Source organism: Rattus norvegicus, chromosome 14, assembly GCF_036323735.1.
Source record: "Rattus norvegicus strain BN/NHsdMcwi chromosome 14, GRCr8, whole genome shotgun sequence".
Taxonomy (NCBI): Eukaryota; Metazoa; Chordata; class Mammalia; order Rodentia; family Muridae; genus Rattus; species Rattus norvegicus.
The window spans coordinates 7,124,817-7,141,741 of NC_086032.1; the positions used below are offsets into that span (position 1 = coordinate 7,124,817).

General features: G+C 43.8%; 1 protein-coding gene across 7 annotated transcripts in view; it reads right to left on the bottom strand.

Annotated features, from left to right (window-relative positions):
- Arhgap24 (Rho GTPase activating protein 24) overlaps positions 1-16,925 on the bottom strand; it is a 383,238-nt gene that overhangs the window by 19,617 nt on the left and 346,696 nt on the right. For all 7 annotated transcript variants that reach the window (NM_001393820.1, NM_001012032.2, XM_039091823.2 and 4 more), the window contains 2 exons: positions 4,164-4,296; positions 1,450-1,523 (listed from right to left, as the gene is read on the bottom strand). In NM_001393820.1, coding sequence (NP_001380749.1) covers positions 1,450-1,523; positions 4,164-4,296 — 207 coding nt within the window. The remainder of the gene's footprint in view (positions 1-1,449; positions 1,524-4,163; positions 4,297-16,925) is intronic.

Sequence of the window (16,925 nt, forward strand, 5' to 3'; positions counted from 1 at the left end):
CCATCCTTTGTTCTTTAACGTTGATTAGCTTGGATATTTCATTACAGAAATAAAAAAGATGACCACCATGCTCCCAACACCTCGGATATTAAGTTTATACACACTTTCAGGGAGAGAATGGTAACAAGGTAATCTGGTAACCTCCACAACTCCACACAGGAGGACTCACTGTCCTCATGGGGACTTCATGAGCTCTGATTGTAGCCTATTAAAGCCTAAGTTCAAACGTTATGGGAACTTGCATGTCAGTTCTAGGGGTGAAAACCTGCAAGCACATACCTCCCAATTTATTATGTGCTAAAGAATAAGCAGCATGAAATAACGCATTCTTGGGGCGGTTTTTGAAGGAAAACTGTTCTGTTTTGAGCACCCACATTGGGTGACTCACAACTATTCCAGCCCTGGGCTATCCCCTGTCTTCTGGTTTCTGCTGCCACTAGGCACACATTTGTTACATAAACACATGTACATATCGCATGTGTACATATCACATATATACATAAGAATTTATAAAAACAAAGCTTAAAAAATCTGCCTAATTGTTTGAAGAGCAGGATTTTTATAGTGTAAAGAGACTTGCGGTAGACTCAAGCCTCTACTACTCTCTTTTCCTCGAGGAGGACGTAAACCTTCTCTTGCCTGACACAATAACTGGAATGAATCGAAAACTCTTGGATGAAAGCTTTCTGTGTTTTTAAATGTGTTGCTTAAGACATTCCCTGCTTTCGGAAGGTGTGAGGTTGAGGGTCCTACCCGTTTCTAAACACAGCAATCTCTACAAAGAGATGTGACAGAGGTTGGAGCTTTGGGAACTCCTACTAACTTACAACTTCTGCGAATGCCACAGCGCCCAGGATCCTAAACCTCAGAGTAGCTGTGAGGAGTTTCTGTTTTCACGGCTGCGTTTTACTCCCAAAAGGTAGAGAAATCACACGAAGGTGTAGAAGAAAATAGTCCACATGAAGGTGTAGAAGAAAATAGTCCACATGAAGGTGTAGAAGAAAATAGTCCACATGAAGGTGTAGAAGAAAATAGTCCACGATAGAACCCACTTCCCAAGCTGGAGTCCTCGGCCCAAGGCCCGCCTGTCGCTCTTCAGGAACGTTCCCCAAACAGCTCTGATGGAAGCTTGGAGCACTACATCTCCAATAATGTATGGGAACAAGGGACATTTTTTAAAATCACCGAGGTATGGTGCCTCAGAACAAACGCTTCTGCGATGGCAGAAATAAGACCCATTAAAATGGGTCTGTGAGGCTCCTTTGAAACTAAAACAATTGCTGACGACCTCTGTTTGACGTCTCTGTTTGACGACCTCGTCAAACTTACTAACTTTCCATGAGACTAACATAGACGCTCACGGTTATTTAATTCCCCGCCACATATAAATTACCACCAAGCTGAATATAATGCCGCCGGGTTTAGTGCTGTGTTTAGGAAAATTCTTACCTGCAAATGTACTTCAGGAGGTTGTAGTTAACCACTGGCAAACTCTTCACTTGTTTCGTTAGCTCCTTCACGCCCTGAGCACAAACAAGAAGAGATGGAATACGTGTTGTGTTATGTGTGTTTGTCTTGGAATTCGAGTGCTTAGGAAATGGCCATTTGGGCTCTGCTGCTGCTGCTGCTGCTTCTGTGGCTGCTGTGGCTGTGGCTGCTGCTGCTACTGTAATTATTTGAACATACTGTCAGTGAACGATCCTGCCCTGGAAATGTTCCACTCTCTCAACCAGCAGTTTGGAAATATTTCCAAAGATGCACAGATCCTTTAAGTAGCTCTATAAGTCCAGTCACATATCTCCCGATGACATTTCAGTCAAAGACAGTGGCCCAGTACACCACATCACTCAGAGCTGCCATGCGGTCCCTGCATAATAAACCAGCTGCCTAGAGACAGCCCTCTGAGCTGTCGGGCAATCTGAAGTTACTACTCTGGAAACAGTTTTGAAAGTGAAGCTATTTGAACTTCGAAAACGTTTGCAGTTGACTTGAAAACAGACAATAGCCTCGTTTGCAATAACGTTATCTGCAAGAAACCAAAACAGCCTTGATATAGCGTTCATCCTTCTCACCTGAACATGGCGGGAATCTAGAGAGCTGCAGACCTGCTGGAGAATACCTCCCTGCACTGTACGTGTCTACATTACAGCATTCAGGGAGGAAAGAGATGGGAGAGCTGATTCAAGGGATTTTCACAAGGAGTAATTTCTCTAGTTTTGATGATTGTAATGTGTAAAGGTCATTAAAAAGTCATTGATAATGGGGTCTGACTTATGCTGCCTTTATGTGGTAAGGTATATTTTAGGTTTCACTATACAGATGGCCTATGTCACAGCTACTCAAGCATTCTCCTGTAGGACAAAGGAAGCTACCGTAACATTCAAAACAAAACGGTATTTAGGAAAAGTGGCGGCAGTTCCGGTCTTGAACGCTAAGAAAGCCAGTGACGAAAAACCACACTTTCCAACAAACAGTGCTGAGACGACTGGATGTCTGTGTGCAGAAAAGCAAGCTGCCCTTCCTCACGTCATAGACAAGAAGAGACTCCTAACAGCTTGCTGATCTCAACCTGAGCACTGAAGTAAAGCCTCGGAACTCAGTGTAGAACGAATCAGTGCGCTCTTCCAGAATCAAACGCTTCTGCAATGGCAGAAATAAGACCCATTAAAATGGGTCTGTGAGGCTCCTTTAAAATGAAAACAACTGCTGAAACAAAGTTTTGATAAAATATAGCATCTGGAAAGCGAAGAGGTAATATATGGAATGGAAGAAACTATTTGCAAATAGTTTGTACCTAGACCACACTTGCAACTCAACTAGACAATTGTAGTTGCCATCCAGACCTGAAGATTTAACAACTGTAGAGTAAAACTACTACAAAAAGCTACTTCTGTATAGAACATTTCCCAAATGGCCCTCGCATTACCATGTGTGAGCCCGTCTTGTACTAGCTTCTGTATGTGTTCAGAGCTGACCTAAAATGCACATCACGTTCAGGTTGTGCAAGCAATACAAAAATTTTATGTAAAAGACACAAATACCACAGGCTTAGCTCTTCTCAGGGAGTCCTGGAACCAAGCCCTTTAGGGGTTAGGATGACAAGTAAAACGTAGCGTGATGTGACTAGATAGTTCTCCAAAGAAAATGCAAGCATCACAAAGCAACAGAGGAGAAAACAGTCAGGGCCCTGCTTAGAGACTTCTCATGCAGGAGAGCCTGCCACACATGAATGTCAGTTGGTGATGGCAGACATGGGGGGAGGGTGGGAACAGCACTGTTTGCTGGTAAGATTTGACCATCATGTGGGGTCCTAATAGGAAGTTTAGTATCCCAGCAATTGTAAATTTCAGATACATAAACAAGATACACGTTAAATATGTCAGCGTAAACCCCGTGGACATTCACAGGGGCATCATTCAGTAACCAGATAACAGGAAGTAAATGAGTCTCCTTTGCCTGGCGAATGGATGAAAATGAAATATAATTTGGAATACAGGGAACGGAATACTGATATGTGAACTAAGGAGCAGATGGAAGATGGAGTCACAAAACAAAGAACACACTGGGCAGTGAAATGAAGTAAATGAAGTGTCTAGAACGGGTAAGTCTGAGGTAAGAAACTAGATCGGAAGTGGCAAGTGCCAGGAGGAGAAATGAGAAAATAAGGGATGAGGTTTGTTACTGGATAATAAAGATGTGAGTATTATAATGTTAGATTCTGGTCATGCTTGCACAACTCAGAGAATATACTAAAAGATACAGAAATACATACTTCTAACAGTTGCACCTCAATTTCTCAAAAAAAAAAGTGTTTTAGCAAAACAAGCAGAGGCACCAACTGATACATGGGCCATCTTTTATGTCATTTATGGGATGATGGGGTACCTAGGAAACAGACATCAGCCCTTCCCCGCATCAAAAGGTGAGGCAGCAGCCATTAGCATTAGAGGATGGAGGGGAGAGTGTATTCAACTGTATCCTCATCTTTAATCAGAAAGGGTCAAACTCGGGAGTGCGGCTGTACGTGAAGATCCAGTGTGATGTCAGCACACAGCACAAAATAAAACAATCCGAGGATGGGGAAAGAAAGCTTTCAAACTGAAGACAAAAAGCCCCGCCCACAGTCCCAATCACGTGGTTGCGCAGAAGCGGTATCGACTTACAGCTTCTTCCTCCTTGCTGAGCAGCGTGGCACAGGACAAAAAGTCTTCGTACTTTGCGTAAGGAACGACCGGCTCTGGAAGTTCTCGGAGATACAGTTTCAGGAGGGATGCCACAGTGTGGACGTCTGTGTTGCTGCAGGGACAGAAGTTAGGAGACATTCTTTGGGCGTGAGCTCTCATGATTCTATTTATTTTTCTCACCATATGTGTATCTAAGAGAATTGCGTCAACGTTGGCAACTGAATCAGCTGATCCAGTTTTCAGGAAGCACATGATTCCATAATGCCCAGTAAATGCCACCACGGGTGTCAGGGGAGGGACACTGAAGGATGCCAAGTCTCCAGTTTGGTTTGGAAACATTTAAACAGTCAGGCATTTTTCTTAACTCGTGTGGCTGACAGGAAAAAAACGCGCCATTTTTGGAAAACAATAAGAATCCATCAGATTGTGAACAGAATGTACAGAACTTACATAAAACATCACGTGTGTGTGTGTGAGTGTAGATGCAGAAATTATGTCCAGTTTCTGGCTTCGTCTTTCAAAAGGGTGAACTTATTTTTGGGAAGACAGACAATTGGCAGCAGATACCTGAAACTTAGCATGCACTAACTTTTTTTTTCTTTAAGATTTATTTTATGTTTGAGTACATTGTAGCTATGTTCAGACACACCAGAAGAGGCCATCAGATCCATTACAGATGGTTGTGAGCCACCATGTGGCTACTGGGAATTGAACTCAGGACCTTTGGAAGAGCAATCAGTGCTCCTAACCACTGAGCCATCTCTCCAGCCCTCTGACTAAGTTTTTAAGCACAGCTTATTTTGAACGTAATTGATTCTGCATAGTTGCTTGCCTGGTATTATAAAATACTTGTGGGTTCTCAGAGTCCCTGTAAAGGGAAATGCTATGAACATTCAAGATGACCTTTAAGTAACTTTCATAATTTATCTTCAGCTGAACACCAGAAGGGCAGGATGAGCAGCAGGAACGTTAACATACGTTTTTGTTGTCCTTGCCTTGCATTCCCTATTATTCCACACAGACAGACGGTGGTGGAGACGAGACTGATGCTAGGCACATACATCAGTGGAATGAAATGTGCAGTACAGTGATATAATGCTTACATGTGCCTCTCTATAAAGGAGGGGGTCATCTCTGATCCAGGAGGAGTGGAAGCAAGCCATCAGGGATTCTGAAGGAAATCAGAGTTTCTACCTCACTCTCGGGCTGTGGCAGAGGCTGACCCCCTGGTTGATTCTACTGCAAAAAAATCGAACGTGGGTGCTAAGATGTCCTGCCCAGTGAACATTCTCTTATTCCAAAGATGATGGGTATGTTGAGTCTTTACACAACCATAGGGGATAGGACAATGTGACACTAGGCTCTCGGTTTTTAACCCCTGGGTTGATTTCATCCTGAACTTACAGCCTGTCTACTCCATGTTATGTTTTATATCAAACACTTTGGGGGCTAAGGGGGAGGCATTATTCTAGCCTGATCATCATATACAAAAACACAGCAGATACCCCAATCAGAGTCACCAAGAAAATAAAAATTAAAAAAATGACCACAAACACCGGTAAGTATGCTGGGAAAGGGACACTTATTCCCTGCTAGTGCGAGTGCAAACTGGTACAGATACTACGGAAATCCGTGTGGAGCATCTTCACAAGTCTACAAAGAGGTGCCACTCCGGCAATGCCACTCGAGGGAACTCCATCACACTGCAGACAGACATAGTTGCTCATCCAAGTCCCTGCTGTTCTACTCACAAGAATCAGGGAATGGAAACGGCCTAGATGTTCAACTTAGGGATGGATGAGGAAGATGTACTATAATTACACCGTTAGATATCTTCCAGCTGTTAAGAAACACGCAGTTATGAAGAACGCAAGTAAAGCGATGGAGCTAGAAAAGAATCGGTTCAAATAGAGTTTTTAGGCTTTCTGTTAAGTAGCCGCACTGAGAGCGTTTGAACAGTAGGTGGCGCAAGCACAAAGTGCGATTCGGGGGACAGCCTGTAAGGATTAAATGCTACAGGATGCTTCCACCAGCGGCTTGGATAGTTCCAGAGCTGTGCAGGCCCCTCGGAGCAGAAATATTTGGGCTGTGAGTAAGGAGGCTGGAGTGGAGCGGGGCCACTATAATATTTGATGCTTTCTCTGAGTGAGACTACAGCTAACCGTCTAGTATTATGGCACAGCACTAATTATACAGAAATATACGAACGTATATTTGCTCTTCGTTCCGTTGGCGACGGGTTGTTAAACTTTTTGTTTAAAGCCTAAACCTTAAAGCACACGACTGTTTTGTGGCCTTCCTAGACTCCAGACACTTTGTAGACCCGGAGGCTTCTGCAATTTTCGAGCATCCTTGGTTTGGACGTCTCCTCTGCCACTGAACCGAAGAGCACAGTCACGTGTGGACAGGCTCCCAGCATGCTTTGCTCCGACTTACCTCAGGGAGCTCTCATTCTGCCATTGCTGCCAGGCTAACCAAAGCAGCGGGACGTATTGTCCGAACACTGCCTTTAAAATAAAAGCACCCTCTGTACCTCTGTGGGACACTGACTCTCTCTCTAGTCCCAACTTTCTCGATGAAAACCTACTGCTGTTCCTAACTGACGTTTACTTTAGTGTCGCCAATTAAATATCAGCGTTATGTACCAATTATGCAGCATACCTGGATATACACCTCAGTGTTCTGCAAAGTGAAGGGCGAGGACTTGTCATACAAGCTCTATTAAAGAGAATACCCCCCTCCCCGAGAATAATCCCCCCCACTTAACTGACAACAGGAACTTCTGCACACCCTCCCCCGTCACTGCAGGGCAGCGAGGAGGTTCTGTGACCATAATGACTCCTGAATTCCCCAAACAGAACCCTGCACAGACAGGAATTCTTTCTAGCTACTCCTTCAGAGCCTAGCTACCTCAGAGTCAAAGTGTTTGGTGGGAGTGTCAAATTGTTTGCCAGTGTGTCATTACGCAAGCTCAGGTTTCTCAGTGGTAGGATCTGTGCAGGGATCAAGATAGTCGTATGCACTTTCTCCACAGAAAGCAGGGAAGCAGACAGAGATGGTTCAAAGACACTGGTGGAAGAGCGATCAGAACAGGAGAAGCTGCGTAACAGCCTCCATGTCTAACTGGTACACCTGCCTCCCATCCACAGTCCTACGTGGGTTTCACTTCTCATGAAGTGAAGCATGAGCGCCCCCCTCAGGCTTTCTGTGACTGAACTCTCATATATTCTTGTGGGTCATCTTTCATTCGTCATAGGGTCATTCCCACGCAACGGTTCCTGAACGTGTGGTGTACACTGCCTCATGCTGTTCGCTGGAGAGAAAAGAGATCAGTAACATGGATCCTTTTGTCGCCTGTGGGCTTCCATCCCCAAATGGACATCACCAACACTTCTTGCCATGTTTTTTTATGTTCTGCCTCATAATATTCTCTATACATTCTAGCTGACCTGGCAGGTGTTGTGATTTCAAGGATGCTCTCTAGACTTCCCGGACACTTCTTTGTCCTGTGTATATTCTCTGCACAACATAGAACTGTTAGTCCTAGGAACAGAGATGCAACAGGAATCCTTCTTGCTCAGTCTCTAACCCTAGGCTTTCTTTCCTAAGACATGTGCATGTGCATGCAAGAGAGAGCCACACATTCATATACTCAAATGCCACCATAATTACACAGTAAATCCCACACAGACAAAACCTTGTAAGGTTTAAGCCTCAGAACTAGACATGGGAATTTCCTCGGTCTGGATTCTACGTGCAGAACGCAATATAAATCAATCCCTTGTTTAACCCAACATGATGAGCTCCTAAGGTAGCTGCATAGGATGGTATTACAGGTATTGTAATACCTGCCCTGTTGTGGAAGTGCTTTGTTCTGCCCTAGTTCATCGAGACCCAGGGAAACCAGTCCTAGGGAATGAGCTGCTTCAAACCCAGCCACACATCTATTATAAATGTTTGCCATTTTTCAAATGCGTTTTTTATTACAGGCCGAAACTGGTGCTGTCTTTGGCAGTGAAACCCAAATCTAGTCACATCGCTTATTGCAAATCCACACGTGTCCTCATGAATTCTACACAGGAATTAGAGGAGCCTTTCCCCTCCAAGCTAAGTCCAGAACAGACTGGGTATAACTTGTTCTGATTCAGTTCTCCTGGTTTAATGGCTGTGAGGATGATCATGACCTGAACTATCCTGTTCCAACAGTCATACTTTGGACGCTTTGGTGCCTAGCATGAAGGGATTTGGAGGTGAGGCTGTGGAGGTGTCATTAGGGGTGGTGGGTCAGGAGCAAGCCACCTTCCTCCATGGTGGATGCGCTGACGGAGAGCTGCACCGTGGCACGGCAGAAAGGCCTCACCTGAAAGCTGGGGAGACGGGTACCCCTCAAGGTCAGCTGTGCCACCCCACTGAGCTTGGATTCCCACTCCCAGACTGGGAAAATCAATATGATTGTTTAAGGATACAATTGTGTGTACACAGCTAATTGCCACACTGCTTCCTTCTCTCCTGTGTCTACAACTACATACAGAGGCTTGTGCATCATAGATTTCTTCCTTGTTATGTAAACCACATAAAAATTAATTATCTCATGCACAATTACTCCAGGCTACCACACATACCTGCATACTCACACATGTGTGCACAAACACACACACACACACATGCAAACAGACACACTCTCTCACACACATATACACACACATGCACATATATAATTAAAAAGAAATCTTTAAGGAAAAAAGATACACAAATAACTGATTTTTGCTGTACCAAGGACAAAAGTAAAAAAAAATAAGGTAATAAAAAGCACATAGAGAAAGGGATTTAATTGGTTGTCTCTCTGGGAAGGAGTCAGGGTGGGGGCAGGAGAAAACAGGAAAGGGCACAGAAGATCTTACTAGGGTGATAAAATATTCTGATATATGGTCATGAAAATGCATTAAACTCCTTTAATTTTATTTTTAAAATAAAATACCTTTAAAATTTGTGAAATACCCAACTGAATTTATTTTAGAAACATATTATGGTATGCACTTTTATTTAAAAACGTTAGAATCTGAACTATAAACATGCAACACACACTTCCGGAGCATAACACTTTGTGGATTCCTTATTTCTTTCTGTGGGAATTGTCATGTTTAAAACAGAAACTGTCCCCCTGGACTGAGAGCACTGCCTCGCACAGATAGGAGTATATGACATTTTCTCAATACATAACTGGTAAATCTATCGTTATCTGTATCGTGGCCCTACTAACAGTAGGACCAGCTAGATGTTGGCTGAAATGCAGTAAGAAGTGCCTGATAGTGGTCAGGGATTAATCCACTCTCCTTATGTTTCTGGTTCTGTGGACTTTCCTGAGGGTGGGGATGCCATGCAAATGCTTTGCCACCGATCCCATCCCCAATCCTGTGCAGTTTTGAAATGACTGAACACAACACCCAGGGAGATGTGTTTCCATTGTACATGAGGGAACTGGACGCTTTGAGAAGCAAGTGGGTAGCCCTCAACGTTAACGTGGACTGTAGATAGTGGGCACAGACTTCAGTTCCTTGCTGCCTGTTACCAAAGCCCCAACTCTTGTCTCCTACGCCACGTTCTTGTGAGTAGGTGAACGTAAATGGAGAAAGAGGCCGAAGAAAAAAACCTCTTTTGGCATTTTTGTTCACAGCCCTGAAGCAAGCTGGTTCTACAAAGATGAACCCAAAGGTAAGGGAAGCTTTTGCTCCTACCGTGGGCCCACAGGGGCACTAAACACACGGCAAGGAAGCACAACACAAAGAAAATGGACATGTGTGCACTTACAGCCTGTGCACGTGATTCGTCCGGTGAGTGTTTGTTCCACAGAGGATGATGGTTCTTCTCAAAACCAGTTCACATCTCGGAACTCGCTGTGTTCCTAAGAGGGCTTCATGGAAGCCTGTGTGTCATAACTACTCTTCAAACTGCATAGTGACCTATTTCCCCAGAATGTGGGCTCCTCCATGTCACGCCACAAGAAATGTCACAGGAAAAGACACTGACATCGGCTTGCGTGGAGGGATATTAGGTTTCGGTCCTTCTCTCACCTCCTGATCCCGTCAAAGAGGATGTTCCACACTCTAGCACCTTCCAATCTCCGTATTACCAGTCAGACAGAAACACACAGGGGCTAAGTCTTTGGAGCAACTGTGGCCAGGGCTGGTTTAGTGACACGATCCTCTAGTCAGCAAACCGGTAAACTACAAAAGCTTCCCACTCAAAAAGTTTGCCTAAAGCCCATAGTGTTTAAAGAAAAATAGCAATATTCTCAGGAGGATGTTACATGGATATGTTTGGAATCAGGGTTTGTGCTGGCTCATCAGTTAAGAGTACTTGATGCTCTTCCAAGAGTGTGGCTTCCAGTACCCAAATAGGGCAGCAAGCAACTGCTTGTAATTCCAGCTGCAGGGTTCTGGCGCCCTCTTCTGGCCTCTACAGGTGCCCACACACACGGCACACACATTTCAAAGGAAAATAGATAGATAGATGATAGATAGATAGATAGATAGATAGATGATAGATAGATAATGAAACGAATCCTAAAAACCATGACAGCATGTGAACAGCAAAATGTAGAAACACTCAATGCCAATGCTTATAGTAGCTTGTCACACCATCGCACCTACAAATGGTGTGACGTAAAATGACATAAGAGAGAGGCATGCCAAGAGTCACCACAGCTAAGCAGTCATCTCCTCAGGACTCAGAGGGCTGATCTGTCTTGATTTAAGGAACTGGTGCCCTTCAGGGCGGACACCAGGCAGTCAGTTTTCCACATGTACACCCCGGCTCGCTGTAGGCCAACCACAGGGGTGCTTTTTGCTTCCTGAGCCCTTTTCCTTTTTCCTGAGTGACTGTAGCACTTCTCCTTGTCCACATGCCCTCCAGTCATCCTTGCCTACTCCACGTCCCTTGTCAAACCATAGATCCCCATCCTCAGACCTTTTATTCACACTCAGGTATAAAGGTTTTCCAGCTGTGGATTTTGCTACCGAACGAGACCGTTCAAGTCGTCCCTGGGAACAAAGCAGATGGGCTTTTTATTTCCCTCCTATGCCATCCTCCAAATTCAAGCCCATCAGAGCTCGGGTAATTATGTATTTCCACAGCAGCTCTGCACTTCATAAAATAACTAATATTTCACATTTAACCCAGTCAGAAATAGTGCACTGTTCCTGGGGATGTTAATTCCCCTCAACTTCTTTAAAACAAACCAATACATGCCTTGCTTTATGCTGCTTGTGATCAAAGGTATTTCCTACACTCTTGCAGCCTACATTCTAGCTAGCGTTTACCAGGTTATGGTTTTAGGACTATACATCTAAAAAATAAAAATCACCGGAATAGTTATTAAAAATGCAGAGTCCTAGGCAACCCTCAACGTTAGCATTAGGAGAGTGGATCTAAATATAGACTTGCAAGTTATCCTTGTGGAAAAACGGTGTCTGGGAACTGCTTTCCCATCTGCTCGGCCCTTGGCTTTTAAGATCATATTTTATAACTCAGAGCATCGAAGCCAGCAAGGGCTCTCTCTCTATTGCTTTCCTGGGGATTGGATTTTAAAATTGTCTCTCTGCTTTGTCTTCTAACATGCAGATGTTAAAAGATCTCTGCTGAGGTATTCATTCTCTCTCTCTCTCTCTCTCTCTCTCTCTCTCTCCTCCTTCCCTTCCTCCCTCCCTCCACCCCCTCAACCAAAACAATTAAAAACAATAAAAATGAAGAGGGGAGAGGGGAAGGAAGGATGAAGGGATCCAGAACAGAGTATGTGGATAAGGGCTGGTGTACCCAGGACAGCTGCTGCTTTGCTGGACCCTAGGACAGATGTGTAATGCCCCCGGCTGCAGGCAACCTCGGCCCTGTCTTGATCAGTGCTGCAAGCGCACAGCTATTTCACTGCTGAGCAGTTAGTGGTAGGATGGTGACACCCACACGGTTTAACTCTTGATCCCATCTCCCGGCACTTCCGAAATCTACCCTCACAGCCCACACCGTCTGGAGAGCTTTGGGAACAACAATGGCCCCTAATTTGGTTTTGCACCTCCTTTACTTCTGTTGCTTTTAAGGGGTAGGGGAGTTTAATACAAATTGCAACTTATTGGTTTGTTATTCCTAAGGAGCAAGAGAAAACCAAGGACGCTGGAAAACTCTGACAGCTCTCTGTTTGTTGTTTCTAAGTGCTGGGGGCAAATACTCATCAAATACCAGTTCTTTCAGGTCAGCGAGAAAACCCTTTATCTCAAAATTTATTTTTGTCCAGGAGGCCACAGGACTATGTCACAACCATAGAAACGTTATCACCACATGCGAATGCCAGTCTCAAACCTGAACTTTAGAACTGGAAAAAACAGCTTGGCTGGGGCTCAGGGTGAGAGAGCTTGCATGTGTAGCATGCTCAACGCCTTGGGTTTCATCCCAGCGTACAATAGCAAAGGACCAGAACCACAAGGATAGCTTTAGGTGCAAAGAAAACCAGTGAAGACGTGGTTTTTATAAAAGTTGTCCCGTCCACCTTCAGCCTCTGTCAATCCAAATGGTCCATGTATTAAGTGTCTTTTAAAACAAACAGAACTTTTAAATAATCATGTCTCTTTGACCTCTGTTTGACAAAACACTTCTCACTGGAGTGGGATATATCATCCTGCAGACCCCAAACAGATTCATAGCTTCATAAGCCCAGGAGGCACTGTGGTGAGGACAGAAACCATCAACATAGGATCAGTGAACATCCGGCACTGAAAACAGCGTGAGATAAAGAATCCACACTACTAAGAAAAGGCATTGCCGTGTAGTTGTTGGGATTATGCTTTGAAAATCACATAGTTTCAAAGCAAAATGTTCACAGTGCCGTGTTACAAAGTTTCAAAACACTGTGATTCCTGTACTGTGGGAACACAAGCCTGTGTGTATCTAAATCCTGATGATCCGTATTTGTACGTCTAAGTGTCTGCTGAAGTTGTTCGTTAGCTGTACCAGGAGATCAAAGGATTATTTAATTTTGAAATATTAATCTCTCCTTTATTCTTTGATATTCTAAATCTTATGCAAAATGCTATGAGGTAAATATAACTTTAAGTGTATTTACATTAAAACTCGATAACATTTCATGCTGCCAAAATGTTAATGTTTTAACCATCATTAGAAAAGCTATCTTAAAAATCATATGCTAGGGTTTCACAGTAGAGCTTTAATAGGAGTAGGGATTATCAGTGAAGAGTAACTTACAGATCTTCTTTCCAGTTTTTAGCAAATATATCTCTACTGACCAAGATGAAAACTAAATTCTTTTAACTCCGTTAAAAGCAAAACTAATTGAACAACAGGGGAAGACATTTCATTGTTTAGTTTTTAAAATATTAATGTAATATCCTGTCATGATGGCGCATCTTGGTCATCAACTAGACTGAATCTAGAAACAGCTAAACACTGAGCAGCTGTGCTGTTCAGTTCAGTGAGGGACTTCGTTAATCAGATTGTTTGCAGCAGGAAGAACCATATCCAGATCCAAGTAGCCTCTGGTGGAAACAATTAAAAGGAGATAGACGGGAACTTTGCCTGCTTGTTTCAGTCTTGCTGGTAAGCCCATCTACTCTGTTGCTGCAGCAGTCCTTCACTGATCTTAGAAGCAACTTCTTCAGAATTCCAATGTTGACTGAAGGCTGGCAGCTCTCCAGGAATCCTTCAGGCTGTCAGTGCCAGACTGGGACTGCTGAGCCACCCAATTCTCAATCTACAAAATTTCTACAAAAATTCTCAGTTTCTCAAGTGTGAGGCAGCCATTGCGGACCTCATCCTGTAAGCCAGTCTAATCAACCCCTTGAATACATATTTTTATATCACTGCTGTTCCCTTAGAGAACCCTGATGGACAGAGGTTAATTTTCTGCAGTTTTCATCTCATTCTTTTATTTGCTGAATACATTATGAGAAAGGTTTCCAAACACAAGCCTGAAAATAAGTGCAAGTGCAAGCGCACGTGTGCGTATGTGCTCACACACACACACACACACACCCTCTTACCCTATTATCATTTTCGGGGGTGTGTGTAGATTAACTTTAAATTATACATGTTCCCAGACAAGTCTCTTCATCTCTTAATGCAGTCTGTAAAGACCTCTATATGTAAAATACCAGATCCAACCAGTTAAAGTGTCGATGAGGCGGAACGCTCAACTTGGAAAATACTCTCGAACTGCAAGCGATAGCCTTCTGGCACTGTGGAACTCTGCTCTGATGGCAAGGTGGCTCACAACCACGTTTGCTCACACACATGTTGTTATTTCCTGCCCAGAGCACAGATTTAGGAATTCCTCACCTCTTTCTAAATTGGCTGCATCCATAAATTTTATATATAGGAGCCACCCCACCCTCATCACCGTGTGTAAGCATATTTGTATTTGCCGTGTATCGATCGTCTTCCACCTATAGAAATGAAAACTCATGAAGAGGATGGGCCCTGCCTGTCGTTTCCACCTAGCACAGGGTCTGAGACAGAAGGTGTCCAGAGATACCTGGTAAATGAACAAGTATTTCCCATTGCTCCCACGGTGACTGGATAATTGATCCCACATCTACGCCCCTGCGCTTCTACCAAGAGGTAAATTCATTTTTTTTTAAATTCCTTTTTAATCTGAGTAGACCTTGATTGGTTGCCTAGCAATGGCCAGTGGGTGTTACTCATCTACGGATGGGCCTTGTCCCTGTGGTTTACACAAGACCTAAGCTGTCATGAGAAGAATCCCAGCACCGGCTAAAAGGTGAAGCCCCGAGGATACAAGAGCAGGCATGCCATTCCAGCAGCCATCAATGATGCTGGCCAGACCACCTTGGGCATCTGACTTTGTTTATTAAAGCTCTCATTTACCACAGATAGACTCAATCACAGCCGATACCATGTGAACTAGAGATGGGATAACTCTGACAAGCATTGCCCAACAGGTGAATCTAAAGGTATTAATGTTTTAACAACTCTCCGCCCACCACCAAGTTCAGCATGGTGTGTCATGTAGCTGGGGATAGTGTGAGCCACCCATCATGGTACCTGGCATTTGGTACCATGTGAGCAAACTTATTCAACAAAATCGACCCCAAAACGTCACGTGTGGCTTTAGGAGTCCTGCCTACAATGTCTAAAGACTTCACAACACACAGATCCTCTTGGCAAGATGAACCGTGTCTTACATTTTTTCAGTTTGCTTACACATGATGTGCTTCATATAATAGTAAGTGCATTTTGCACACGATCACATTTTATATAAAGGTTATGCAGTTTTTCACTATCACCCAATAGTTGGTGAGAACTTGGTCTGGAGATCACTTGCTATAGGGCACATCCTACAGATGCTCTAGATTATAGACAACACCCCTCCAGTCATATTAGCAAGGATTTAGAGAAAGAACTAAAGGACAAAAGACCATGGCCTTAGATATTTTTCTTACAAATACCCAACAAATCAAACTAAAGAAAGGATTTGTTTTGGCCCACAGTTGGAAGGTGAGCCTTTTGGCCCACAGTCGGACGGTGCAGCCTTTTGGCTTACAGTTGGAGGGTACAGTCTACATAGATAAGGTGGCATGGGACAGGAACATGAAGTGTCGGGTCATACTATGTCCACATCGAATGTCAGGAGGCAGCTTGTTTTCTCCTTGTCTTTTCCACTGGGATCCCTGGCCAGCGGAATGATTCCACCCACACTTAGGTAAATCCTCTTCCTGTCCCCTCGTCGGTGTTAGAGTTTATACCCTGATACGTGTTGTCAGTGCTGAGAATGACCATCACTTACAGCTCTGCTGGAAGGACAAGGAAGGGTGATGGAGGATATGGTGAGCATGTCTGAATTCTGGGGGTGAATACTCTCTCAATGACGCTTCCTTCACCACAGGATGTCAGCTTCTCTTTTCCTGTCTGTCCTGGAGAGCTGTGTCCACTCACACTAGTGTGAGGTTTTGGAGTGATTATAGAAGGTACTTGTGATAGTTTGTATATGCTAGGCCTAGGAAGTGGCACTATTAGGAGGTGTGATCTTGTTGGAATAGGAGTGTCACTGTGGGTGTGGGCTTTAAGACCCTCATCCTAGCTGTCTGGAAGCCAGTTTTCTGCTAGCAGCCTTCAGATGAAAATGCAGAACTCTTAGCTCCTCCTGCGCCATGCCTGCCTGGATGCCGCCATGTTCCTGCCTTGATGATGATAATGGACTGAACCTCTGAACCTGTAAGCTAGCCCCAGTTAAATATTGCCCTTATAAGAGTTGCCTTAGTCATGGCGTCTGTTCACAGCAGTAAAACCCAACTAAGATAGTACTATGAAGGAAATTCTGTCTTCAAATATGTTGGGATAAAGGGGCATGTTTGCACTTTCAGAATGTAAAAGTTTCTGCCACATAATGATAGTAAAATAAAAGTTTTTTTCTATTAAAATTTAAAGTGAAAGAAGGAGATCATTTACAAAGTATCAACAATGAGGGGCTCTCAGGGATCCTCAACAAAGTATCAACAATGAAGGGCTCTCAGGGATCCTCAACAAAGTATCAACAATGAAGGACTCTCAGGGATACTTGCTAGTTTCATGTCTGGAAGTTTTACTATTTTTCAAATTTCACAATATTGTACGCCTTGTGACTTGATGAATAAGTTCCTGGCTAAGGCAGAAATAGGTGCATTCTTAAATATGATACTATCGTTAAGATAATTTAAACCACGATGCCAACATCTGTATCGT